Source organism: Podarcis pityusensis (genome assembly GCF_964106645.2).
Source record: "Podarcis pityusensis genome assembly, chromosome: 2".
Lineage (NCBI taxonomy): Eukaryota > Metazoa > Chordata > Lepidosauria > Squamata > Lacertidae > Podarcis > Podarcis pityusensis.
The window spans coordinates 115,645,597-115,671,802 of NC_138029.1; the positions used below are offsets into that span (position 1 = coordinate 115,645,597).

Below are 26,206 nucleotides of genomic sequence, written 5' to 3' on the forward strand. Positions count from 1 at the left end.
ACCGAGAGAAGATCCATGGGGAAGTTGCTCTTTCAGGTGGGTTCGGTTGACTTCGACATATCTGAATCCAGCTTCTGTGAGGAGGAAGATACTCTTGGGGCTGCCATACATCCGGAATCTCCCAGACATAGCTGGGACTGGGCCGTCAAAAATGGCGTCTGGGCGATTTTCGAAAGTTGTTTAAAATGTCCGGGAAAATCTGGGCGTATGGCAGCCTGTATTGGAAGCGTTGATTTTGTGTGTGTGTTAAATTCCTTAAAAATAGCTTGAAAACTGAACAACTTCACCCAAAAAAGTTCAACAACTTTTGTGTCCGGATTTTCACTTTTTGAAATATGGCAACCCTAGATACTGTGGAAGAACTAGTGGGAGAGGGGCCTGGCCAATGTGGTGCCCCCCATCCATTGTTGGATGACAGCTCCCATCATCCCTCTAGTCTAGTACTTACTGAGCTGCCAGTCTGTTCCAGGGCAAAGTACACGGTTTGGGCCCCAGAGAGCTTCAGGTCAGGCTACCCTAGACACCCCTTTACTCCTTATGCACCCAAGGCTTTCCTTGCAACCCCCACCCCAAAAAGCCAAGCCCAACCTATGCACAGCTACTCGAGAGTAGGACTTTCAGTGCGGCAGCTTCAGGTTTTGTGGAACAGCATCCCTATTGAGAGGTGACAGGCAGAGACACTTTCCAGAAACAACTGGTGACATTTTTGTTTCGACAAGATTTTCCAGCTGTTTTTTTTTTTTTTTTGGTAAAACACCCTCTGATCCTCAGATGAAAGATGGTATAGAAATTTAAATACATACATACATACATACCTTGGCTTTTTATTTGTATTGTTTTTAAACCCATGTTCAGTATGGTTCATAGCTGTCAACTTTTCCCTTTTCTTGCGAGGAATCCTATTTAGAATAAGGGAATCTCCCTTAAGTTGACAGCTATGGTATGGTTCGTAAACCTAGTATCATAGAGTTGACCCTTGGAGTCCCTCCAGCTCTACAATGCTATGATACTCGTTCCTCTGTCTACCTAATATCTTTGGCTTAGTAGTGAAGCACTTTGAATTGGCATAACCTGTGTGTTTGAACAAACGGGTTGGCCAAAATTAATTGCGTCTATTAACTTAAATGGACCCACTCTAAATACAAGTAGCCATGGACACGTTGGGTGCAACGACAGGCAAAACATAACCTTGTGTTATCAGTTTCTTATGAGTCTGGGGGTCAGTCTGCGGGAGGAGAGATGGGAGTTCTGCTTCTCCAGCCGGGGCATCCGTATCCTGGGAGGGTGAAGTACCCACCTCCTGAAGCTCAGCCTGCCACATGTCGTCCTCCTGTTTCCCCTCCTTGTCCACCTCAGCCGGACACTCCATTACTCCTGAGCCTGGTGACCCCTCAAGACTCAAGATGGCAGCAGAAAGAATTAACAGGCAGAGGAAACAAAACCAGGAAGCAACGCTTTCTTTTTAATGAATAAAATTGCCATTTGAACAGTGCAAATACATTGTAAGGTGCTGCAGGCGAAACCTAAAATAAAAAAGGTTAATGCCGAGAGCTTTTTGGACAGGACTAGGCCGGTATTTCTCATTCGGCTAATGGCTACCCCTCGTCATCATTCGCAGACAGAAATTGCTGTTTGAACTTGTAAACGTAGCTGATGTTATGCAAAGAAAAACTGTCGTTTTAAATTCAGGTGAGAATGCCCGTTTTGTTCAAATATGCTCTGGGCATACATTTTCCTGTTCCTATGGAACAGACACCGATTTTAAAGACACACACTGTAGGCAGCCGTCTGCCATTTTGGCCACATATTCCTGTTATTTCTAAGTGGCTCTGTGGGCTCCCTAGAAATTAGCAGCCAGAATCTCGTTAAAAGCATTAAAAAGGCCAGGCACACTCTCAGGCACAGGGGTCCCCCGTCAGCAGGGTGAGCGAGGCCCCCTCCCAAATGTAGCAGAGCTGATATATCGTACTTGGAAGCGACTCCGCTGCAGAGGCCAGAGTTCTGGTGCATCTAAATGGGGGGGGGGGGGCGCAGGAGACATGAAGCCCCTTCTGTGGCTTAGACCCGGCAGCCGCTGATGGCAAAGGAAGAGATGAATGACTGGAGCTGGGAGCAGGTGTTGCGGTGCTGTGTGGCTCGGCAGCTCTGGGACTTGGGCAGCTCCTCGATCCAGGAATTCATATCCATCAGGTACTGGGGGCTGCGGAGAAGACGGGTCAGCGTGTAAAAAGCCAGGCATATTCACCCCCTTCCACAAAAAATGTACGCAGGAGAGTTTAATTTGGAGCTGCCTTGGCAAATATGCGCTCCAAAACAGCTGCATTTACAGAGAAGGAGCGTTTGAGGGAAGGGCCGTAGCTGAACGGGAGAGCCTCTGCCTTGCATACAGGAAGAAGAGGAGTTTGGATTTGATATCCCCCTTTATCACTACCCGAAGGAGTCTCAAAGCGGCTAACATTCTCCTTTCCCTTCCTCCCCCACAACAAACATTCTATGAGCTGAGTGGGGCTGAGAGACTTCAGAGAAGTGGGACTAGCCCAAGGTCACCCAGCAGCTGCATGTGGAGGAGCGGAGACGCGAACCCGGTTCCCCAGATTACGAGACTGCCGCTCTTAACCACAACACCACACTGGCTCTCCAGTCCCCAGAATCCTCCAGGGAAGGCTGGGAGTGCCCCCTGCCTGAAACCATGGAGAGCTGCTGCCAGTCTGTGTAATAATAATAATAATAATAATAATAATAAATTTTTATTTACACCCCACCCTTCCCAGTTCAGAAAACCGGACTCAGGGCGGCTAACAACAAATTTAAAACACTTAATTGATGCAACAAAAAACAGCATAAAATACAGTATAAAACGTGAATAACAATAAATTCAGAATTCAAAAATCAATTTAGGGGGGAAATCCATCCAATAAACATTAGATGATCACCAAGGCTAGCTGGCTAAATTAGTCCTATTTGGGCCAGCGAGGAGATCACGTAAATACGAGGACCCAAAACCACATTACTGAGCTAGATGGGTTGAGCATAAGGCAACTTCCTAAACTGCCTCTGAATTTCGGCCCTGGCATTGTTATCATTAAACATTTGCGCCCCACCTCTTTTCTTCTCTGCTTCAGCAAGTGCCTGACCGTTGCCCCAAGGATGGGGAACTTGTGGACCATCAGGTGTTGCTGGACTACAATTCCCATCATTCCTGACTTGCTGGGGCTGATGGGAACAGCAGTCTAATAACCTCTCGAAGGGCCACAAGTTAGCCACCCCGGCTCAGCAGCTGATCCCTAAAGCATGACTGGTGTTATGTACTGAGTTGAATAGGATCCAAAAGGCAGCAGTCTGATTGGTCCACAGGAGCCACCCAATCCAGCTCCAAGTGGAAGAGAATCCGCAACCTGATTGGCCTACAGGTGAATCCCGGAATTAGCCAATTATGTGGGGCCCATTGTGTAAATAATGTATATAAAGCAGATATTCTGGGGGAACTTTCGTTCCTCCTCACCACTATGAGCTGAATAAAGAGCATGAAAACCACTCTCGACTCCGAGTATATTTCAACTCCCTTCTCTCAAAAAGCCCTGAAGGCCAGTGAGCTCTGTTTCTGGGTACCAGTTCCTACTGGGCCTTCCTCCCGCCCCCCAACCAGCCCACTGCACACCTGATTCCCCTCCCCTCCTCAACCTACCGTCCTTTGGCATCCCGGGTCTCCCCGTCGCGTCCCATCAGCAGATACTCCTGGCCGGTGACCAAGCGAGTCCGACAGGCAGCACGGACCACAAAGCGCCTGATCTCGTTCTCAGAGATCCCGACGTCTGCGACTGGAGAGGAAGAGAGAATGGGAGTCAGGGGGTGATGGGGGGGGCAGTGAGAATAATATAAGAGAAAATGAGCTGAACAGGTCAGGTTAGTTTCATTGTGGGATAAAGGCCTCAATAAAAACTTACAATTATTTTGTTTCATTTTTAAGATCATCGCCATCCAGTGGCGTAGGAAGGGAGGTGCGGTGGGTGTGGGTCACCCTGGGTGTCATCCCTGAAGGGGTGACAAAATGGCTATGGGCTTTGTGACGTGGCGGCTTGGCCACCTGCAGGCTCCACTCTGCCCAAAACGGCAGGGAAGCTTTTAATGTTTGATACATTACTGTATTTTAATATTTTGTTGGAAGCCGCCCAGAGTGGCTGGGGAAGCCCAGCCAGATGGGCGGGGTATAAATAAATAATAATAATAATAATAATTATTATTATTATTATTATTACTATTACTATTATAGTGGTACCTCGGGTTAAGTACTTAATTCGTTCTGGAGGTCCATTCTTAACCCACATTAGCTAATGGGTCCTCCTGCTGCCGAAGCAAAGTTCTTAACCTGAGGTACTATTTCTGGGTTAAAGGAGTCTGTAACCTGAAGTGTATGTAACCTGAAGCGTATGTAACCCGAGGTACCATTGCATCCGCCCGCCGCCTCTCCCTCAGCCACCCTACAGCTGGGGGGTGGGTTGCGCTGGCGAGGCTCGAAGCAGCGCACCCTGCCCCAGCTTGCCCCGCCCCTGGGCGGAGGGCACACGTGGCACTCCAGGCGCCTGAGCTACGGTTTTGTTTTGGGGTTGGGGACCAGCTACAGGTGGCAGACAACAGGAGCAAAGCCTAGCAAATGGGTCTGCAACCAACTACCCCTCTAAGAAGGCTTCAGTGGGCAATTTGGAATCGGCAGCAAGCAGAGGGGAGCTGTGGGTGGCGTGGTCCCGGGCCCAATTTTGCTGTTTGCACCCCCACAGCAGGCTCTTTCATTGGAGCCTGAATCATAGCTGTCAACCTTCCCTTTTTTTGCGGGAAATTCCCTTATTCCAGTGCCATTTCTCGCTGCTATCCCGGATTGTTAGATATCCGGTAGACTGTCCCCGGGACAGCTGCAGCTGCTGATCCCTTATTTTCAAATCTGAAAGTTGACAGCTATGGCCTGACTCTGCATCAGGAGGAGCTGTGCTTCGGCTGAGGCGCTTGTGGGGTGAGGTGCAGCTCCGTGGGGCCCGGGTCAGGCCTGACCCGAGGAAGGAGATCAGGTCAGTGGGTGGCAGCGCTACTGCCCACCCTCCTTGGCTGCGAGGCACCTCCTCTGATGCCAGGTCAGACCGGAGCAGGAGGAGTGTGGGCAGCAGTTTCCCGCCCCTCTCCTATTTTTTTTTTAAAATAATTTTTATTAACCGGCCAATCAAATCAAATCAAATCACATCACATAAATTCCGATTTACAAAGCCGAATTTTAAATTTTGTTGACGGGACCCATATTTCAAGATCCGAAGGGGGATTCTGATCATCTTCTTGCTACTGCGTTAATGTCCAAATCAGTCCAAACAAAGTTCATTATTCTATCCAGTCTTATCTTGCTGTTTCCACATCACATCTTGTTAATATATTTTCTCTTTTTTCTTTATGATCTCTTCTGATAGTCTCCTTAAGCCGATAAACACCAATAATAATCCTGTGTGAATTTTTCCGTTCTTCCAATCCTCAAATCGAGATGGTTTCCATATATCATCGCCTTCATAGATAACATTGCTCTTTCCATCATTAATTACAGAACTCTCGTTCTTAAGTCCCTCTGAGGAGTTTCACCCACAATATAAAAACAGCTCTATTTCTCTATTTCTCCTCCCAGACTTAAGTCCTCCGACAGAACTTCCCAATATGGCGACGGTATTTTTAACTGCGTCATTCCAAAGCCCTTATACATTCCACGCTCTTCTTAAAACATGCTTTGGTTCGAAAGTTTATCTCCACACAGCCTTAAATCCACAGCTTAAGTCCTTAAAATGACATTTCTGACTTGTGAGGGGGGGGATTCTTGTTTAATCACATAAAGGAAAGAAAGGAAAGTTTTCCCCTCCCTCCCCCATCAGTCCCTTTGCCATACCGAGTCTTGGCGTATCTTCTCATGATTTATACTTGTTCCTCCGACTCGTCTTGTTTTATCAGAGATCTCTTCTGTTAGCAGTCTTTACTCCCCCTCCTTCCTTGAAATATGTACATTCGCTTCATCCAAATTGTTTCTTTTGAAGTTCTTGCAGCTAGGGGCGCGGATCAGAGACGGCGTCCAGGAGCGCCGAAATCCCACAGGAGGGCATTGTGCCTAGTGCCCCCATCCCCACAAATTCGGGGGTGGTATAGGGCACAGCAGGCAAGGGCAGTCCCCCCCCCCCCACAATCCTGGGGGGGTAGGGAGGCTATTTACTCCCATCACAGCCTCCAAATTACCTTGTGTGGGTCGGAGAGATGTTATTGTCAGCCATCTTCTGATGCGCCCCTAGTGGCCCCTTCCCGTCCCTCTCCTAATCCTGAACTGTGACCTGCGGAGGGCGCCCTCTGTGCCCTTGGGGCATACGCTCCTCCGCTGCTGTCGCCATCTCCATTGCCTTTTCAACTCCTGTTGATGTCCTTCTGCTTCCAACAAGCCATTGAAGTGGAGATTTTTAGCCCAGCCAGTGTCTGTGTTGGATCTGAACCCGTTTTTTATACATGCAATTGCTGTAATGGCTTTTATATGTCAAATTATTTTAGGTTTTGTTGTTGTTGCTGTCGTCGTCTTTATGGTTGAATCGCTTCAAGGTATTTCCTAGGAAGCAATTCGTAAACTTAAGAAAATGAAATAAGCATTGCTCACTGTACTGCAAGGGCTCCAGGATGATAACTTCGTAGACGCGGAAGGCACTTTCTTGGGTCTCGCGCTCCACTCGAACTCGGAACCCTGAAGGTGGGAGAGAAGAAGAAGAAGAAGAGCTTGGATTTGATATCCCACTTTATCACTACCCGAAGGAGTCTCCAAGCGGCTAACATTCTCCTTTTCCCTTCCTCCCCCACAACAAACACTCTGTGAGGTGAGTGAGGCTGAGAGACTTCAAAGAAGTGTGACTAGCCCAAGGTCACCCAGCAGCTGCATGTGGAGGAGTGGAGAAGCGAACCCAGTACCCCAGATTACGAGACTGCCGCTCTTAACCACTACACCATACTGGCTCTCAGAGAAAAGTGACAATAGCCAGGAAGGTACATGTCAGCAACCCACAAGACAGGAGCTAATTTCAGACCATACACTGCTTGATGAAGAAAACGAGTCTCCAAAACCAACATATAAAAGGAATAAAGAAACAAAGGGCACCTCCAGACATTCAATCATTTGCAGGAGGAATTTAGTCACACACCAGAAGTTTAGGTTTATGCAGTTAAAGTGGATTAAAACATTTATTTTCACCCAAGGGCAAGAAATCCCACTAAAAAACAACATGTGTGCTATGTATGAAGAAGGGAAAGGGATTTTCAGTGGTGGCCACTCCAATATGGAATGCCATTAAAGAGGTCTGCGTAGTGCCAAAAAAACCTCCCTCCGTCCCTGGTTAAGTCATTTTATATTTTCCCATGCATTTTGTGTCAGGCCTTTAAGTTTTTAGCTGTCAACTCATTTGCTTGTTAATGCTGTGGCTTTAGCAGCCATGAACCCGGGTGTTGTTTGCGAAGTCTAAAAAAATCAGTGCAGTTCTGAAACCAGTTTTTAGAATCAGTGCAATTTTGAAATCAGCAGTTTAAAACCACTGCAATTTTTTTAAGGTTCAGTCTGTCTTGTTGATTCAAGAATGTTGCATCCAAGCACAGAAAGAAATCTGCTGCTTGATCTCAAGGACCACCGTGCAAAATTTGGTTACGATACTTTAAGAGGTGTACAGATGCACAGCAGACAAACAAAAAACTCTCCAACTTTCATGTTGTTCGCCACCGCCCTGAAATCTCTCAGAGGGCAGAGGGCAGAATGCAAATATTTTCAACAAAGACATAAACGTCAGACCTCAGCTGGGTCTGCAAGTTGGCTACAGAGCTGCATGTGAACCATGAGCAGAAAAGATGCAAAGTCTGAAATTATGCATCACAGAGGCTTTGAAGGTAACCCGGAAACTACAGCTAAGCCAGAATGTGGCAGCTAGACTGGTAACTTAGAGCGGCCACCAAGACCATATTAACACCGGTCCTGAAAGGCCTACATTGGCTCCCAGCACGTTTCTGAGCACAATTCAAAGTGTTGGTGCTGACCTTTAAAGCCCCAAACAGCCTCGGTCCAGTATATCTGAAGGAGCGTCTCCACCCCCATCGTTCTGCCCGGACACTGAGGTCCAGCGCCGAGGGCCTTCTGGCGGTTCTTTCACTGCGAGAAGCCAAGTTACAAGGAACCAGGCAGAGGGCCTTCTCGGTAGTGGCACCCGCCTTGTGGAACACCCTCCCACCAGGTGTCAAAGAGAACAACAACTACCAGACTTTTAGAAGACATCTGAAGGCAGCCCTGTTTAGGGAAGCTTTATTGTTTGATGGACTATTGTATATTAATATTCTGTTGTGAGCTGCCCAGAGTGGCTGGGGAGGCCCAGCCAGATGGGCGGGGTATAAATAATAAATATTATTATTATTATTATTATTATTATTATTAGGGGTTAGAGATGGTGAGACATCAGTGGAGCAAGAGCCAAAAGAGCCGGGCTGGAGAGGCTGGAGGGTCTCTGATCCCTCCCCTAACTCCTTACCGTAATGCACACGGGGACTATAGCATGCAAACTCCATGCGTGCTTGCTCCGTAATGGCCTCGTCAAGGGTACGCTTCAAACGCGGACAGGCACCTGTGCAAGTGAGAGAGGAGATAAGGTCAGGTTTCCTAGGCGTCAGGGAATGGTTTTGATCTGAAGATGGGAGAATGCAGTCACAGGCAGACCACCTTCTCTCAGAAGAGGAGGGGGAGTATTTGCCCCCCCCCCCCAGTGTTTTCAGAAGAGACAGGCAGACAGAGACACAGACACAGAAGCTGAACAGATTAGGGAGGAGATACCCAGCTACGAGATAATGGCAAGAGACCCAGAAGAGAGGGGGCAGTTGGGAGACACATCAGTTGGGAGTGTGGGGGAACCCCCCTCCCCACGGACTCGGAGGTCCGAACGTATCAGAGAGCAAAGGAGGCAGAGAGGGGGAGGAACTTCATGTTGGTGCGCTCCTTGCTGCGGGAGTCGAATTCAGAGCAGGCAACTGCCCTCCTTGCGGACAGCTGTGTATTTTGTGAGCGCAAAATGAAGCTTTAATAAAAGAAGAAGAAGAGTTTGGATTTGATATCCCGCTTTATCACTACCCTAAGGAGTCTCAAAGTGGCTCACATTCTCCTTTCCCTTCCTGCCCCACAACACACACTCTGTGAGGTGAGTGGGGCTGAGAGACTTCAATGAAGTGTGACTAGCCCAAGGTCACCCAGCAACTGCATGTGGAGGAGCGGAGACGCGAACCCGGTTCCCCAGATTACGAGGCTACCGCTTTTAACCACTGCACCACACTGGCTATAAATCTATCAACTGCTCGTTGATTCTTATCTATGGAGTTACCGAACTGAGGGGAGGACTCTCCAAGCTTGACACTACGATCCCCTGGCAGGGAAGAATGGATGGTGCATTAGTGCAAGGCTGGGTGCTGAGATGCTTCAAGAGAAGTGGGCAGGGAGGTGGAGTTTAGGCAGTCCAGGTTTGTAATGGGAGAGGTGTAGGGAAAGTGAGCACAGAACGGGGGCCAGCAATGGGCAAATCTGTCCATTCCAGTTCCTCCTCGTTCCTGACTTTTCTCATCTCAAACTCTCCACATTTCCACATCAGTCGGCTGGTTTCTTTTATATAAAAAAAGATAATAAAAGCCCTCATGATAATAGATCAGCATTTTAGTGTAGCTTTCTCCTAACGTATCCATTTTTGCAAAGCAAGTCCCCCTAAAATAATGTGATTTTTGTATCTGTGTGTGTGTACGGTACTTTCACTAACATTTGTGTTTTTATACAATCCTGATTCCTGGTATGCTGAAGAAATTTCCTGAGGATTTCGTGTGTGTGTGTGTGTGTGTGTGTGTGTGTAAAGGTAAAGGGACCCCTGACCATTAGGTCCAGTTGCGGACGACTCTGGGATTGCGGCGCTCATCTCGCTTTATTGGCTGAGGGAGCCGGCGTACAGCTTCCAGGTCATGTGGCCAGCATGACTAAGCCGCTTCTGGCGAACCAGAGCAGCGCACCGAAATGCCATTTACCTTCCCGCCGGAGTGGTACCTATTTATCTACTTGCACTTTGACGTGCTTTCGAACTGCTAGGTTGGCAGGAGCAGGGACCCAGCAACGGGAGCTCACCCCATCGCGGGATTCGAACCGCCGACCTTCTGATCGGCAAGCCCTAGGCTCTGTGGTTTACTCACAAATGTCTCCAGAAATGCAGAGAAGCTGAATTTGAGAGTTGAAAAACGAGAAAAAGAGAGAAAAAAGACACTGGCACCATCTCTCCATCCAACTCCCAGGTCGGTGGGGTTTGAAGCACAGCCTAAGAAGAGGTGTGTGCAGGATCGCTCAGATCCTGCTGTTGGGATCCAGCAAGCGAGAGCCTTATGGTCGCATTGCCTTAGAGAACCTCAACCCACCATCGGGGCGAAACGAAGGAGGTGGTGTGTTTGCTGCGGGAGGGATGCTCCAGATTTCCCATCACCCCCAGTGGAAGGCCGCCCAGGCAACCTCACCTTCGGCGCATTGGCAGACGTCTTCAGAGCACAAGGCGGACACGTACTGAGGCTTGTTTGGGGCGCCATAGAAGATGCTGCAGCGCTGGTCTGAAAGGCGAAAGGAGAACATTTAGAAATTGTGTGTGACATAACGGTGACATGATCCACATGTGGTGGACGTGTGAAAAGATTAAGATTTTTTTGGGGGGGAATATACGATGAATTTAAAAAGATGATGGGGATAACTTTTACGAAAAAACCGGAGGCATTTCTATTAAGTATTTTAGATAAAGAGATCCCAAAAAATCTAAGAGAGGTATTCTTGTATGCAACCGCAGCGGCTCGAATACTTGTGGCCAAGGGATGGAAAGATCACAAGGCTCCAAAAATAACAGATTGTCAAATCAAATTACAGGAATTGGTGGAGATGGCTCAGTTGACTAGCAAACTCAGGAGAATCTCAAAGCAAAAATTTGCGGAAAAATGGGATGGTTATAGAAGATATGTTCAAAAATACAATAATAGTTTTGACTCCGTGCTAGCATCGAGTGATAAAGGAACTAAAAGGAGGTGGACAACAATTAAGGATTTATTATGTTTTCAGAATGTATTGGAAAATTTATATAGAAAGGTTTATTGTTTTGTGTACATTCGATTGTAAGATAAAATATATGCAAATGGACTTGACAGGAAGTCAAAGTTGAAGAAAAGATTTTGTAAGATAAAAGGGGGGGAAATATTTACTTTCATTATTATCATTTTGTGTGGGGGTGTGGGGGTGGGGGTGTCTGCACATATGTGTGTTTTTGTATGGAATGTTTGGGAGGAAATAAGACGGTAAATAACAAATGACAAACTAAATATTGATGTATGTAATTTTTATTCCTTAATTATATTTAGTGGTCGTATGGCTGTATTGTTTTTTGTACCATAAAATCATTCAATAAAAATTATTTTAAAAAAAGAAATTGTGTGTGAATGTGCATGCATGTGTGTGTATATATTCACACCCATTCACCCTGGTACTTCCAGACGGATGCTATTTTCAGGTGGACTCAGCCACATTCTGACAAACTCAGGCCGCTCTATTAAAGATTGGGAGGTCTTGAACAACAAACTTTCTTCCCCCAAAAGATCAGGCTTTTCATGTTATGTTTCCACCCCCAGCTGTCTCTTTAGTGCAGAGTCAGGTCATCGAGCCTGGGGAAATATACTCAGAGTCGAGTGTGGATTTCATGCTCTTCATTCAGCTCATAGTAGTGAGGAATGGAAGTTCCCCCAAAACATCTACTTTATATACATTATTTACGCAATGGGCAATTAGTGATTGGCTAATTCCGGGATTCTCCTGTAGGCCAATCAGGTTGAGGATTCACTTCCACCTGGAACTGGATTGGGTGGCTCCTGTGGACCAATCAGACTGCTGCCTTCTGAATCCTATTTTTCTAGGACCAATCAGACTGCTGCATTCTGAATCCTATTGTTCTAGGACCAATCAGACTGCTGCATTTTGGATACTATTCAACTCAGTACATAACACTGGGCTTCCACAGCCATCACCTGCCATGAACCACTTTTGGCAGGTCTGGTGGCAACAGCAACAGATACGTCCTAAGCTTGGGATAATATTTTATTCCCTTGTTTGTTATGCTGCTTTAAATATGCAATTTATATTTGACTTGCTTTTGTCTGAAATGCTTAAGGTAAATTTTTTTTAAGGTGAATTGCAACTCATTACCAAACTTAAAACCATGGAGAAACCTGGTTTGAACAAAGACATTGGATTCTTATCCCATTATACATGACTAAGCCATTTCTCACCTTCTCACCCCTTGCCTTTTCCTGTAAGACCCATTACAGTCGTTAAGAGTCGTCAGCAGGCTCATCCCAGCTATCTGCCAATCTCACATTCCCACCACCCTTCTGAGTAGTACCCCTCCCCACCTTCTCACTATATAGAAGGATCTGGCAACTTCTGTTTCAGTGTATCTGAAGAAGTGTGCTTGCACACGAAAGCTCATACCAAGAACTAACTTAGTTGGTCTTAAAGGTGCTACTGGAAGGATTTTTTTTATTTTGACTATGGCAGACCAACACGGCTACCTATCTGTAACTGGTAAATTTTTTGTTTGTTAACTTTGTTAAATGTGCATTCTGACCTCCTTTGTAATGGTCTTTTTTTCATTCTTTAAGATGGCGTTTGAGTTTCCTGTTAATTACGTTGCATTGAATGTATGTTTTATATTTGACTTTATTCAGTACAGTGGTACCTCGGGTTACATACACTTCAGGTTAAATACGCTTCAGGTTACAGACTCCGCTAACCCAGAAATAGTACCCTGGGTTGAGAACTTTGCTTCAGGATGAGAACAGAAATCGTGCTCTGGTGGCGCAGCGGCAGCAGGAGGCCCCATTAGCTAAAGTGGTGCTTCAGGTTAAGAACAGTTTCAGGTTAAGTACGGACCTCCGGAACGAATTAAGTACTTAACCCAAGGTACCACTGTAATGTTTCAGTCTGGATTGTTTTATTTGATGTTTTAATGTGTTGCAAACCACTTTGAGATTATTTTTTAGAAATATAAAGCGATATAGAAATAACAACAACAACAATTTTGTAATAAGCTTTTGTGAACCTGATCCAGGTTCAAAGTCCTTCCGTTAATTTGCAAGTCCAGAGTATGTCAGGGAACATAAACCATTATATCCCACCCTGATCTCTGTGATTGCCATAGTCATTCCTCAAGTTGGTTAGGTTCATTTGACCACAACAAGAAACCAAGCCTTTAGCATCATCAGCCCAGGATCGCGGAATAAATACTCTGCCAACAGAGATCCAGCAGCTGCCTTCTGTTTCAAGTTTTAAACGCCTGTGGACAAGTCTTCTATTCCAGACCCATACAGGCAATCAAGAACGCATATTTCCGAAATAGTCAGCTGCTTTCTTATTTTAACTATTTAATGTTTTGTTTTATTTTATGGAGTTATGTACAATTGTTGCAAACTACTCTGATGGGTGGTGGTTTTTTGCGAATACAGTGGTACCTCGGGTTAAGAACTTAATTCATTCTGGAGGTCCGTTCTTAACCTGAAAGTGTTCTTAACCCGAGGTACCACTTTAGCTAATGGGGCCTCCCGCTGCCACGCGATTTCTGTTCTCATCCTGAAGCAAAGCTCTTAACCCGAGGTACTATTTCCAGGTTAGCGGAGTCTGTAACCTGAAGTGTCTGTAACCTGAAGAGTCTGTAACCCGAGGTACCACTGTAGTGGTATAGAAATATTTTTATAAATAAAAGAAAATACATTTGCTTATCACGAAAACCTCAGCATATTCAACTTTTTTCAGAAAGTGAATGAGGTTATTATTAATTAATTAATTAATTAATTAATTAAATTGTATACCGTCCTATGCCTGCAGATCTCCGGGTGGTTACAACATAAAATCACAAAAACAAAAAATACAAAATAAAACCAAAAACAACCCAATAATCCCCCCCCCCCAATAGCGCTTTCCTTCCCTATCTTCTCACTGAGTTACCCCACAAACCTGCACTGGAAATTCTCCCACTGCTCCAAAGCAGATTTAGGGGTTGTGGCAGCACACAAAGGGAGGGGAGAATCTTGTTCCATGAATTCAAAAACTCATTTGACTCCCGCCCAGAGCCAACCTAAGTTAATCCCCTGGATAGAAAATATCAAACTTCTCCAGAACATTTCATGCATGGAAAACACTCTGGCCTAATTCAGACATAGCACCTCTCTCTCTGCCTAGGTTTTAAGCTGCAAGCAACTCCTGTTAAAATTAACCTGGGTAGTTTTGCATGTGGTAATTCAATCACAATCTCAAACTGAGGAGAATGTTGTCATGTCAGGTTACGATTTAATAAGCAAAAATTATCCCTTAATTGCCTGCTACAGCCAGCAAAGGCAACGCTCTCCTGCTCCCTAAGGCCGCAGCTACTAAACCTTTGCTCCACCAGAAAGATGCAGCCTGCTTCCCCCGCCCCCCCTCAGGCCCTGTGACCTGTCAATCACTTACCTGGTTCATAAAAATCATAGATGGTGGCACTGGCTGGCTGGATTTTCCCCACAGGCACCAGCTGCTTTGCTGTAAACGATACGCATTCGCGTCCGGATGCTGGCACCTATAGATGGGTATATTTAAGAACGTAGGAGAAAGCCCTTGCCTGCTGTATCGATCTAGTGGCCTGTCTTGTCTAGCATCCTATTCTCACAGTGGCCAGCGGGAGCTGAGCAGCACAACCACCTCTGAAATAAGTAAACGAAGCAGCCAACCAACTAAACCACTGCAAAAAGCGACTGAAAAAGATCAGAGGCAAAAATCCAACACAAAGCCCAGAGGGGGAGCACAACAATAATGTAAAGGAAACATATGAAGCTTCCTTATATTGGATCAGGCCGCTGGGCAATCTCCCCCAGCTTCCCCCAACCTGATGCCCTCCAAATGGTTTGGATAACTATCAGCTCCGAGGTAGCACAGGGGTCACTGGTACTGGTAATAATAAATAATAATAATCAGAAAACCGGGCTCAGGGTGGCTAACAACAAATTTAAAACACTTAACTGTGATACAGCAAAAAACAACATAAAATACGGTATAAAAAGTGATAGGGCAGGAGGCAGGGAGGCCGCCAGTAGGTGGCGCCAGAGCCAATGGCGGGCACAGGCAATGCGTTATCTCCTCCTCTCTGCTGAGTTCTATAACGGCAATGCTGAGACCAAGGAAGGAGGAGGCTGACAGCCAGCGCCACCCGCTGGATGGGATGTAAGTAACGTGGCAGGCTGGAGGCAGATTGAGGCTGGCAAGGCCTCCACTGAGCCCAAAACATCAGAAGGGCACAGGTGTGATTGCCAAGTGCCGTCTATGCGAAGTGGAAGCAGTCCTCCAAAGGCAAAAGCCCTGATAAGTAGAGATGTGAGGGACCAAATCCAGGGCCTCCTGCATATCATTTCAGAGTTGGTTTTGTGCTGTAAGCAGGGAGATCCGAGTTCGAATCCCCACTCAGCCATTAAGCTCACTAGGCCAGTCACTTCAAAAGGGAGGTGACTCCAGCTGCTTGGCTGGAAGGTGCCCTTCGAACTCTTGCTTCTTTGGGTGGAGGATAGAGAAGCAGGTGTCAGAGTGCATAGAAACTAGCCTAGTGTACAAGGACAGAATTGACCTTTGTTGCTCCACCCACTTTCACCCCTTGGCCCTGCCCACCTCTGGCATGCGGCCCCCAGAATGTTGCAGAGAAGCAAATGTGGCCCTCGCTCAGATAAAAAAGGTTTAGTGCCATATAGCCCAAAGGCAGGTTGGGTGGGTGCCATCCTGGCCTCTTGCACATTACAATGGGGGGCGGGGAGAGTTTATCTGAACTCCTCTGTGCAGCTGCCCTTCCTCCCTGCCCCCCACTGCCTCCGTTCTCGTGGCATAATCCTGCACGCATCGCTCTCACCGAGTCAAAGTAGAGCAGCAGCCGCCGTCCTTGGATCTCCCAGTGGCTGATGTATTGATCGGGGAGAGTTCGCAGCTGGGAGATCAAGGAAAGAAACAAGGAGGTGAACCGGCAAACAGGAGAGTCGTAAGAAGAGCTGGGTCAGGTGCAGCGTTCTGTTCTTGCAGCGGCCAACCGGACCCCGCCATGGAAACCCCGAAAGGAGGGCCTGAGGACAGAAGCCCTACTCTCTCCCCACCTGCAATTCCCGCCCACTGGAATTGAAGGCTCGTCCAAAAAGGTTCCCTCTCATCCTGCGCTTCTTAGACACAGGTCTGAGCAGCTTCTCATGTGCTCTGCCGCTTTCCCCTCAGGAAAACTCACTCTTTAGCACTGAATTGGACCAGGTGCCCAATGTTTGCTCTGCTTCAGCGCTAAAGATCAAGTTTCCCCGGGGGAAGGTCACAGGAAAGTCTGCATGAGCTCTAAGGGGCATAAAAAATAAATAAATAAATAAATAAATAAATAAATAAATAAATAAATAAATAAATAAATTATTTATTGCCCACCCATCTGGCTGGGTTTCCCCAGCCACTCTGGACAGCTTCCAACAGAATATTAACATACAATAATCTATTAAACCTTAAAAGCTTCCCTAAACAGGGCTGCCTTCAGATGTCTTCTAAAAGTCTGGTAGTTGTTTTTCTCTTTGACATCTGGTGATGCCCCCAACAGCAGAGAATATGGCCATTGTGGCAATAATAATAATAATAATAATTTTGGAAAACTGTTAAAATGATATACAATGAAATTCAACCAAGGGGATTTGAGGAAGTCACTTAACAATGTTATTAAGATTGGTTTAATTATGGCTAGGATTTATGTTTGTTTGTTTGTGTTAATTTTTTTTGGAAAATTAATTTTAAAAATTGAAATATAATAATAATAATAATAATAATAATAATAATAATAGCCATTGAGGCAACTAAGCAGGATAAGGTTCTCATAGCTGAACAGCATCGCCACAGTCCTTTGTCCTGATGAGGCTCTAGCAGATGAGGCAGCTCAGTCAGATGGGCTGGGAATTATTATTATTACAGCAGACTGAGTGGTGGCCCATAATACTAGGCTGGGCCCAGCCATTTGTTGGAAGGCTGGTGTGCTAATGGACCAGCCTGCACTTGTGCTGATGCATATCTAAAGGCCCCACGGGGAAGGGAACTTGACGGGACTTGGTGGGGTCTTGGCAGGCCTGGACCCTGAGCCTTGTCAAATGCCAAAATGCCCGCACAGCCTCCGCTCACCTCCTCAAGGTAGTTCTCATCCGGATGGAAGCCGCTCAGCAGGGTGATGTCCACGATAACCATGCCAGAGACATGAGCCCCTGTTTGTCTCCTGTAGGGAGGAAAGAATTGAAAACAAAAAGGTTAGGGAAAGGATATTCAGGTAGCGGCAATATTGCACAATGGTTAGAGTGTTCGGCTATAGAGTGTTGGGCTAGCATGCCACTACTGGACCCAGGCAAATACTTGCCTTCCCCTAAAAGGCAGTGCTCAAAGAGAGGAAGGGAGTTCTTTCCTCCTCAAAATGGCCTAGTTCTGGTTAGAACCAGAATATTATGCCTGTTCAAGAAATGTCCATTCATCAAACCTTACCAGAAGCAGACATTGTAGGTGACGTCCTTCTGCTCCTGCCCAGGGTCTTTGGCTTCCCTCCTGCGGCGTCGGCGGGCATCAAAGACTTCGATCGGTGACAACGGCTGGTCGGCAGGGTCTGCTTTCGGCTCAGAATCCTCTGGGCCGTAATCTTCATATTCATAGTAGTAGTCTAATACGTCGGCTGTTGCGGACAGAGTTGAAAAAGGTCAAGATGGTCAAGGGGATGGAGCAAATTCCCTACTGGCAACAGTTGTGGCATTTGGGACATTTGAGTTTAGAGGCGAGTTGACATAATAGAAGTTTATAAAATTATGCAGTGGCTGGAGAAAAGTTCCCCCCTCTTTCGCTCATAACACTTGATGAATGCTGGGAGATTCATGACAGATGTACAGTGGTACCTCAGGTTAAGTACTTAATTCGTTCCAGAGGTCCGTACTTAACCTGAAACTGTTCTTAACCTGAAGCACCACTTTAGCTAATAGGGCCTCCTGCTGCCGCCGTGCAGCTGGAGCACGATTTCTGTTCTCATCCCAAAGCAAAGTTCTTAACCTGAAGCACTATTTCTGGGTTAGCAGAGTCTGTAACCTGAAGCGTATGTAACCTGAAGCGTATGTAACCTGAGGTACCACTCAAGAAGGCTGTGGATAATTCAACGCCAAAGGCCCAGAGGAAAGAAATTTCTGCCTGGAGTCTAAAGACAAGTAACGAAGGTCCCAGGCGAGCCTCCCTGGGGAGAGCGTCCCCCAATTGAGGAGCCACCACTGATAAGGCCTGCTCTTGCATTGCGGCCCTCCAAACCTCTCGTGGAGCGGGCTCACAGAGAAGGGCCTCAGAGGGCAATAGTGGAGTCCGTGGTGGTTAATGTGGAGAGTGGCGGTCTCCCCAACTGCAGAATCATAGAACTGGAATCTGAAGCCCAGACTTACGTGCACGCTGAAAAGAACCACTCACGTCCACCTGCAGCCCGAGAGTCTGGCACGAAGTGTTTTGCACAGCCAAGACGTGGTATTGCTTCAGGACCTGGAAGGGAACAGAGACAGAAGAGGAGTGCTCCTCCTTGCTCTCAAGCTGTGCACTCGCAGTAGCGACACTGGAGTAAAGGTTGTTCAGAGCCCAGGAGTCGCAGCCTAAGGAGGAGGAAGCTGACAGGCTTCAGGTAGAAAGTGAGGCAGGGTGGGGGGCTGTAGTAGTAATAGTAGTAACAGTAGTAGTAGTAGTAGTAGTAGTAGTAATAATAATAATAATAATAATAAGAATAAGAATAATTTATTATTTATTATTTATTATTTATTATTTATACCCTTCCTATCTGGTTGGGTTTTCCCAGCCATTCTGGGCAGCTCCCAGCAGAATACAGTGGATGCTTGGGTTGCAAACGTGATCCGTGTGGGATGCACGTTCGCAACCCGCAGCGGTCACAACCCGTGTCTGCGCACGCACGGTTTGCGATTCGGTGCTTCAGCACATGCACAAAGCGCGATTTAGCATTTCTGTGCATGCATGACCGCCGAAACCCAGAAACCCGTTCTGGTACTTCTGGGTTTCGGAGGTCCGCAACCTGAAAAAACACAACTTGAAGCATCTGTAACCCAAGGTATGACTATATTAAAAATAGAATCAAACATTAAAAACTTCCCTAAACAGGGCTGCCTTCAGATGTCTTCTAGAAATCATAGATAGTTGTTTATTTCCTTGACATCTGAAGGGAGGGCGTTCCACGGGGTGGGTGCCACTACCAAGAAGGCCCTCTGCCTGGTTCCCTGTAACCTCACTGCTCGCAATGAGGGAACCACCGGTAGGCCCTTGGAGCTGGACCTCAAGTGTCCGGGCTGAACAATGGGGGTGGAGACGCTCCTTCAGGTATACTGGACCGAGGCTGTTTAGGGCTTTAAAGGTCAGCAACAACACTTTGAATTGTGCTCAGGAACTTACTGGGGGCCAATGTGGGTCTTTCAGGACCGGTGTTATGTGGTCCCGGCGGCCACTCCCAGTCACCAATCTAGCTGCTGCATTCTGGATTAGTTGCAGTTTCTAGGTCACCTTCAAAGGTAGCCCCACTTAGAGCACATTGCAGCCCTTCCTGAATATAAAGCTTATACAAATGAGGGAGAAGCAGTTGGTTTTAATTAAAAGCAAAGCAGACAAATGATGAAGCTACTCACGGTTAGAGTTCCTTTCCCCTTCCCTTCCACTTTCAGATTGATGTTACTTCCCATGGAAAACTGAAGGTGGGAGAAAAACGAGGAGGGAAAGTGAATGGCCAGACCAAATAATACTGTAATACCCACACGGCAACAGCAGCCCCCAGGGTTTGCCTCATGAAGGGGCCTGTGGGACTATGGATTCTGAAGGGATCTCACGATCCACCCCAGGTCAGGCTGATCTGCCCAAATCGAATCAGGCGAGTGTCCGGAATCCTAGTTTGGCAGGAATCCCTACCCCGAACCCTCACCTGAAGTTCTTCCTGGATCGGATCATTCGACCGCCCAAAGGTAAAGGTCCTCGGCAAGCTTTTCCCGGGGATTCTGAGGGTCACTTTCAGCTCATTGTCCTCCTCCTCGAAGGAGCTGATCCAATAGCGGGACAGAGCTTCTAGCGCCATCACTGTGTCCTGAAAGGAGAGAGAAGTGGGCCAGTTTATGAGAGTTTGAGTGGGAAAACACAGCCTGCACTGGGCTAGTCCCTGAGAATTTGAGAAATGATGGCCAGCAGCCACAAAGACTACCCTCCGTGGATTCGTCAAAGCGCCCTTGAAAGCCACCTGAGCTGGTGGCCATCAATAGTCCCTCCGTTTGGTAATCATGGACCAGTGGTACCAAATAGTATGGGAAAGACCCCTACTAGAAAAATTAACCAATAAACTGAAACTGACAGATGTATGGCTCCCCTTTATCACATACACAGCCCTAAAGGCAACGACAAAAATCCACCAACAGCATACAAATCAATATGGCTGTTGTTGTTGTTTAGTCGTTTAGTCGTGTCTGACTCTTCGTGACCCCATGGACCAGAGCACGCCAGGCACTTCTGTCCTCCACTGCCTCCCTCAGTTTGGTCAAACTCATGCTGGTAGCTTCGAGAACACTGCCCAACCATCTCGTCCTCTGTCGTCCTTGTACCCTCCATCTTTCCCAACATCAGGGTCTTTTCCAGGGAGTCTTCTCATTAGGTGGCCAAAGTATTGGAGTCTCAGCTTCAGGATCTGTCCTTCCAGTGAGCACTCAGTGCTGATTTCTTTCAGAATGGATAGGTTTGATCTTCTTGCAGTCCATGGGACTCTCAAGAGTTTCCTCCAGGACGTGATCCAAAACACCCACCCACCCCACTCTCACATGAAAACAATGACCACCACAGCCAACCACAAATGAACAATCACACCCTAAGCCAATCCCAACCTCTCTCACCACCAAAGGAACACAAGTGAACAGCAAAGAACCTGCACAAGCAACGCTGACACCAAACCCTACATATAGTAAGTAAAATAGAAACATCGCCACCCGATCCCACCTATCTTCCCCCCTCTCCACCTCTTTCCCCCTTTTCTTCCTAATGTCTCAACAAATGAAACTGATTTGTAAAAATGTTACATGGGGGGGGGGAAATAGGAGATAAGAGACACTTTTGTAAATCAAGAAAATCTTTAATAAAAAAAGTCCCTCCGTTTTGTAAACATGCCCTGCGGGAGACCATACCTGGGTCGATCTGAAGCCACCCCCATAGTTCCTCTGCTCCGTCAGCCACCGAGCCACCTTGCCTGATGACGCAATGTCGTTTTTCTGCAACAGGTAGAGGAGCCCGTATGCGGTGGCCTCCACCGAGATGGCTGAAGCAGGAGGCACCCGGCCAGGTTTCTTCTCATTCTGCAGCCGGTCCTTCTCCTCCACTGCCCAGAACATCATGGTGTTGTCTGGAAGAAACACGAAAGGACAGAATGTAGGGGCCATGCAGATGCGATGTATTGGGGAAGGGGACACACACGCGTGGCCAGGATCTCGTGCGTTAGCTCGGAATCTGAAAGGCCAGAGTTTTATTGGGATTGAGGGCAATTACTTTTGTCCTCTGTAGCGAGACTCTTCAGGCGGACGCCGGCACTCGCAATGGCTGACTTGTCGTCGGAAGCGATCGACAGGGCGTAGCTGGTGATGGCGACAGGGTACGGGCCCAGGGACTGATCCTCCAGCTTGCGGGAAAGGAAGGCAGTCGCCTGAGCCAGGCCGTTTCTCTGGAAAAGAAGGAAAAGCAAACATTGATTGATACGTATTTGAGTGTTTGTAGCTTGCAATTTGCCAGAAGAACACAGCAAGGTGGGACATGCAACATTACAGTGATGTCAAGGGAGGAGGAAGGGAAGGAGGTGAGGAGTCTTGCTGCCTGGGCAGGAAGAGGCAGGATCAGCCAGGTGTCAGGTGCCATGAGGGATAGAAACTTGATTGTGTGTTTTTTTTAATAAAAAAGTTAAAAATGGAGATTCTGGGCTGGCTGGATTTCCATGTCCAGCATATTAACTGGCTCTCCAGTGGTTTCTTAATATAAGAATAAGAATAAGAATAAGAATAAGAATAAGAATAAGAATAAGAATAAGAGTCACATAGTTGTTTATCTCTTTGACATCTGATGGGAGGGCATTCCACAGGGTGGGAGCTACCACCGAGAAGGCCCTCTGCCTGGTTCCCTGTAACCTCACTGCACATATTTTCTGCTTGCCCCGCCACCGCAGCCTTCCCTTGCTTCTTACCAGTCGGCTCAGCTGTTCCTGCTTTGCTCTTTCCTGCTCTGGATCCGACTCCTCCTCTTTGTACACAGCCAAGGCCTCCTGAAGCGCAATGGTGATGTACGCCGTGAGCGAGGTGCCTCCATGAAGGCCGCCAACGCCACCCTGGGGAGGAAAGACAAGGGAACGCATGGCTGACGGAGAATCGATTCACCCTTTCCGAGTCACAATAGAAACCAAAACTCAGCCATCCTTTGAAATTTGCACTCACCTGATTTTTGTGATGCAGTTCTCCAGACAAAGTTTACAATAATAGTGGGCGTAAAAATGAAGATATTGGTGAAATGCATTATATTATGGGGAAAGTGCTTGCAAAAATGTGTACATAAACCAATGTGTTAATTAGGATAAATTTGCATGAAAACGCCGGTGAGTTTTCATTAGGTTTGATTTTTTAATGTTTGCTCAGGAGCTTACCTGCATCTCCCGATGATAGACAGGATGTGGGTCTTCGAAGGAACCATCCTCTTTTTGCTTATTCAGCAGCCACTGCACCGTCTCACGGATCTTGGCCTCATCCACCTCTTGGTACTCGCGGCTCAGAGTCAAAACCTTTGTTACGAAAGCCGTCAACCTGGAGGGAAGGAGAGTCGGAGGACGGGCGAATAATCAGACACAGGTGTGGAGATTGTGTGTGCATGCGCATCCAGGGCCCTTAATGGGAGCTCGTATTTAAAAAGGAGGCACTGAACATGGCTGCAGGGACTGCTCGGCTGACTTGGGGTGCCTGCAAGCGGTCGGCATTAAATTGGAGGTTTTCAAGCACATACCATAAAACTCAGAGGCCACAACAGTCCTTTTGATGCTGCTAGATCAGTCAAAAGCAACTAATGCTGCTACGAAAGTCAGGTGCCTGCCCCTCTCTCTGCCGAGCAGTCATAGCTGTCAACTTTTCCCTTTTCTTGCGAGGAATCCTTTTCAGAATAAGGGAACTTCCCTTTAAAAAAAGGGAAACGTTGACAGCTATGCAAGCGGTGGCAAGAGCCCATGGCATCCCAGGCACACACACAGGGTTTGTGTCCCTTTGGAGAATAGAAGACACAGCAGAGACTGTCGTGCTTTGACAAATAGGGCTCATTTGCCCATTTACACCTTCAGTCTTTCCTCTTCTCACCAAGATGGATCTCAGCCCTGCTTACTCCCAGAAACCCTTGCTTCAAACCTCCTTTTTCCTGTCCCCTCAAACACACACTCCATCACCTTGGTAACAGGATGCTAAAGGATTCCTCACCTCAAAGGCCCTTCAACACCTTTTTGTAACTGCTCTTCTCCCCATAGGCAGCCAGATTGGTTTGCATAAGCCAGCCCAGGATTTCCCTGAATTCCCTGCCTGGCATAGTTCTGCACTTTCATCCATATCCCAATTAATCAAAATCCTAACGTTAACAATGAATCATTTTACCCACATGTATGACAATATGGTTTGTGCCTGCAAGTGCTTGGGGGCTGCCAGACCACTTCCTTTCCAGTATACCTGAAGGAGCGTCTCCCCCCCATCGTTCTACCCGGACGCTGAGGTCCAGTGCCAAGGGCCTTCTGCCCTGTGGAACGCCCTCCCATCAGTTGTCAAAGAGATAAACAACTATCTGACTGGGAGCGACCACATAACACCGGTCTTGAAAGATCTACATTGGCTCCCAGTACGTTTTCGAACACAATTCAAAGTGTTGGTGCTGACCTTTAAAGCCCTAAACGGCCTCGGTCCAGTATTCCTGAAGGAGCGTCTCCATCCCTGTTGTTCAGCCCGGACACTGAGGTCCAGCGCCGAGGGCCTTCTGGCGCTTCCCTCACTGCGAGAAGCCAAGTTACAGGGAACCAGGCAGAGGGCCTTCTCGGTAGTGGCACCCGCCCTGTGGAACGCCCTCCCATCAGATGTCAAGGAGATAAACAACTATCTGACATTTAGAAGACATCCGAAGGCAGCCCTGCTTAGGGAAGCTTTTAATGTTTAACGGAATATTGTATTTTAATATTTTGTTGGAAGCCGCCCAGAGTGGCTGGGGAAACCCAGCCAGATGGGCGGGGTATAAATATATTATTATTATTATTATTATTATTATTATTATTATTATTATCTGAGCAACAGGGCAGGCCTAATGCAGCAAATCCACTTTTTTAAAAAAGAACTGGACTTCTTTGTGATTTGAAAAGTGACATGGAAAGGCCTTGAAATAAGGGAATGAGGGGGATGAATAATGGGAAGACACGTAAAACACCTTGCAAAGCAAGCAGAATGCAGGACAAACGCTCACTGAGAGCCAAGGCCAAATGAAGACCCGACATGGCCTAACCATGCAGTGCAAGGGGATTGGGATAAAGATTGATTAAGCAGGTCTAGTATGGCACCATCCCAATACTCGCACCCAGAACCTCTCCTCCCGCCTCCTTCGTAGTGCTGAGTCTCACCAGACACTGCTGGGGTGGGTGATCCAAGCTCCATAGGATCCATCCGACTTCCGGAAAGTGAGGATCCGCTCATAGCCTGCAGTGCAAAAGGCAAACACCCAAAAGACACCTATCATGGCTGCTTTGCTTCCTCTCTGCAAAACGTCCATAAGGATTTCCTAGTTTTAGATTTATTTTTGGCGGCATAGGGGTAAAGGAAGAAACAGGCCAGGATCCTTCAGGGGCCATGCGTAAGTGATGGCAGATCCTTAAAGCGAACGAATGGATGCTGATTAAGTGGGAGATCCTCAGCTGATCCATGCTCTAGGGAAGTCTCTCTGAGCTTGAGGCCAAGGCCAAATGGTCCTCCTACCTCCCTGCCCACCCCCCAAATTGGCCTGCTCCAATTGGCACATGGAGATAGACTGCAAGGCAGGATGGGGAGGTGGAGTTGTGGCGTCACAGGCACCAGCCAATCAGTGCTGCTGCCTCTTTGGGCTACTGAGCTGTTAGCTAAGGATGAACATGGCCAGTCTGTTTATATATAATTTTACAGTATGCTTTTTCCTTGTGAAAATTGCAGGTGTGTAAATTACCGGGGCGTGTGCAGTAATTTGTAAGTTAATACAGCTCAGCGCATCCCCTTTGCGTCTCCCAGCATGCATCATGGCCCATCACCTGAACGGAGGTTTTCCAGCGCTTTTTCCTTGCTCTCTGGCTTCAGGTGCAGCCACTGCTCTGTCTTGTCCAGGTATTGCATGGCATAGACTCCGGGGGCCAGCAGGACCATGGTTTGCTCCCCACATCCCTGGGGAACCCTCAGCAGAGACGAGAGGCCGTCCGGGGTCAGGGAGCTCTGAAGGACGTCCGCAGGCACTGAGCCTGGTGGCCCAAGGCAAAACAATGGTTCAGAACACGGCACGGGCCAGCGAGGGAAAACAACAAAACTATTTCCCATCTTACCCCTACCACAACCCCAGCCAACTGTTATGCTTTTAAAACAATGTTTGCACAAGGCCCGGGCCGCAGCAACACAGTCCATTTAAAGCACTGTGGCACCACCTTGAACTGTCATGGCTTCCTGCAAAGGATTATGGGAGGTGCAGTTTGCTAAAGGAGCTGTTAGGAGACTATTCCTCTCCCAAATTTCCCTGTGAAGAATTGATTGTTAAGCCATGCTAGGAATTGTAGCTCTGGGAGGGGAACAGGGGTCTCCCTTAACAAACAGAAAAATAGGTATTATAGTGGTGCCTCGCAAGACGAAAAGAATCCGTTCCGCGAGTCTCTTCGTCTTGCGGATTTTTCATCTTGCGAAGCAAGCCCATTAGCGGTTTAGCGGATTAGTGCTATTAGCGGCTTAGCGGGCTTAGCGGATCAGCTGATAAGCGGCTTAGTGGCTTAGCGGATCAGCTGTT

The 26,206-nt window shown here is 47.3% G+C and overlaps 1 protein-coding gene across 1 annotated transcript in view; it reads right to left on the minus strand.

Moving 5' to 3' along the window:
- Window positions 1–1,442: 1,442 nt before the first annotated feature.
- LOC308469314 (complement C4-A-like) overlaps window positions 1,443–26,206 on the minus strand; it is a 66,621-nt gene continuing 41,857 nt past the window's right edge. The window contains exons 24-41 of the mRNA XM_080991549.1: window positions 25,470–25,673; window positions 24,813–24,888; window positions 22,824–22,980; window positions 22,371–22,511; window positions 21,686–21,857; window positions 21,328–21,542; window positions 20,088–20,246; window positions 19,798–19,857; window positions 18,562–18,655; window positions 17,633–17,816; window positions 17,282–17,372; window positions 15,999–16,073; window positions 14,579–14,684; window positions 10,561–10,650; window positions 8,559–8,651; window positions 6,659–6,742; window positions 3,686–3,818; window positions 1,443–2,200 (exon numbers count right to left, since the gene is read on the minus strand). Of these exons, the coding sequence (XP_080847675.1) occupies window positions 2,059–2,200; window positions 3,686–3,818; window positions 6,659–6,742; window positions 8,559–8,651; window positions 10,561–10,650; window positions 14,579–14,684; window positions 15,999–16,073; window positions 17,282–17,372; window positions 17,633–17,816; window positions 18,562–18,655; window positions 19,798–19,857; window positions 20,088–20,246; window positions 21,328–21,542; window positions 21,686–21,857; window positions 22,371–22,511; window positions 22,824–22,980; window positions 24,813–24,888; window positions 25,470–25,673 (2,276 nt within the window). The 3' untranslated portion in view covers window positions 1,443–2,058. The remainder of the gene's footprint in view (window positions 2,201–3,685; window positions 3,819–6,658; window positions 6,743–8,558; window positions 8,652–10,560; window positions 10,651–14,578; window positions 14,685–15,998; window positions 16,074–17,281; window positions 17,373–17,632; window positions 17,817–18,561; window positions 18,656–19,797; window positions 19,858–20,087; window positions 20,247–21,327; window positions 21,543–21,685; window positions 21,858–22,370; window positions 22,512–22,823; window positions 22,981–24,812; window positions 24,889–25,469; window positions 25,674–26,206) is intronic.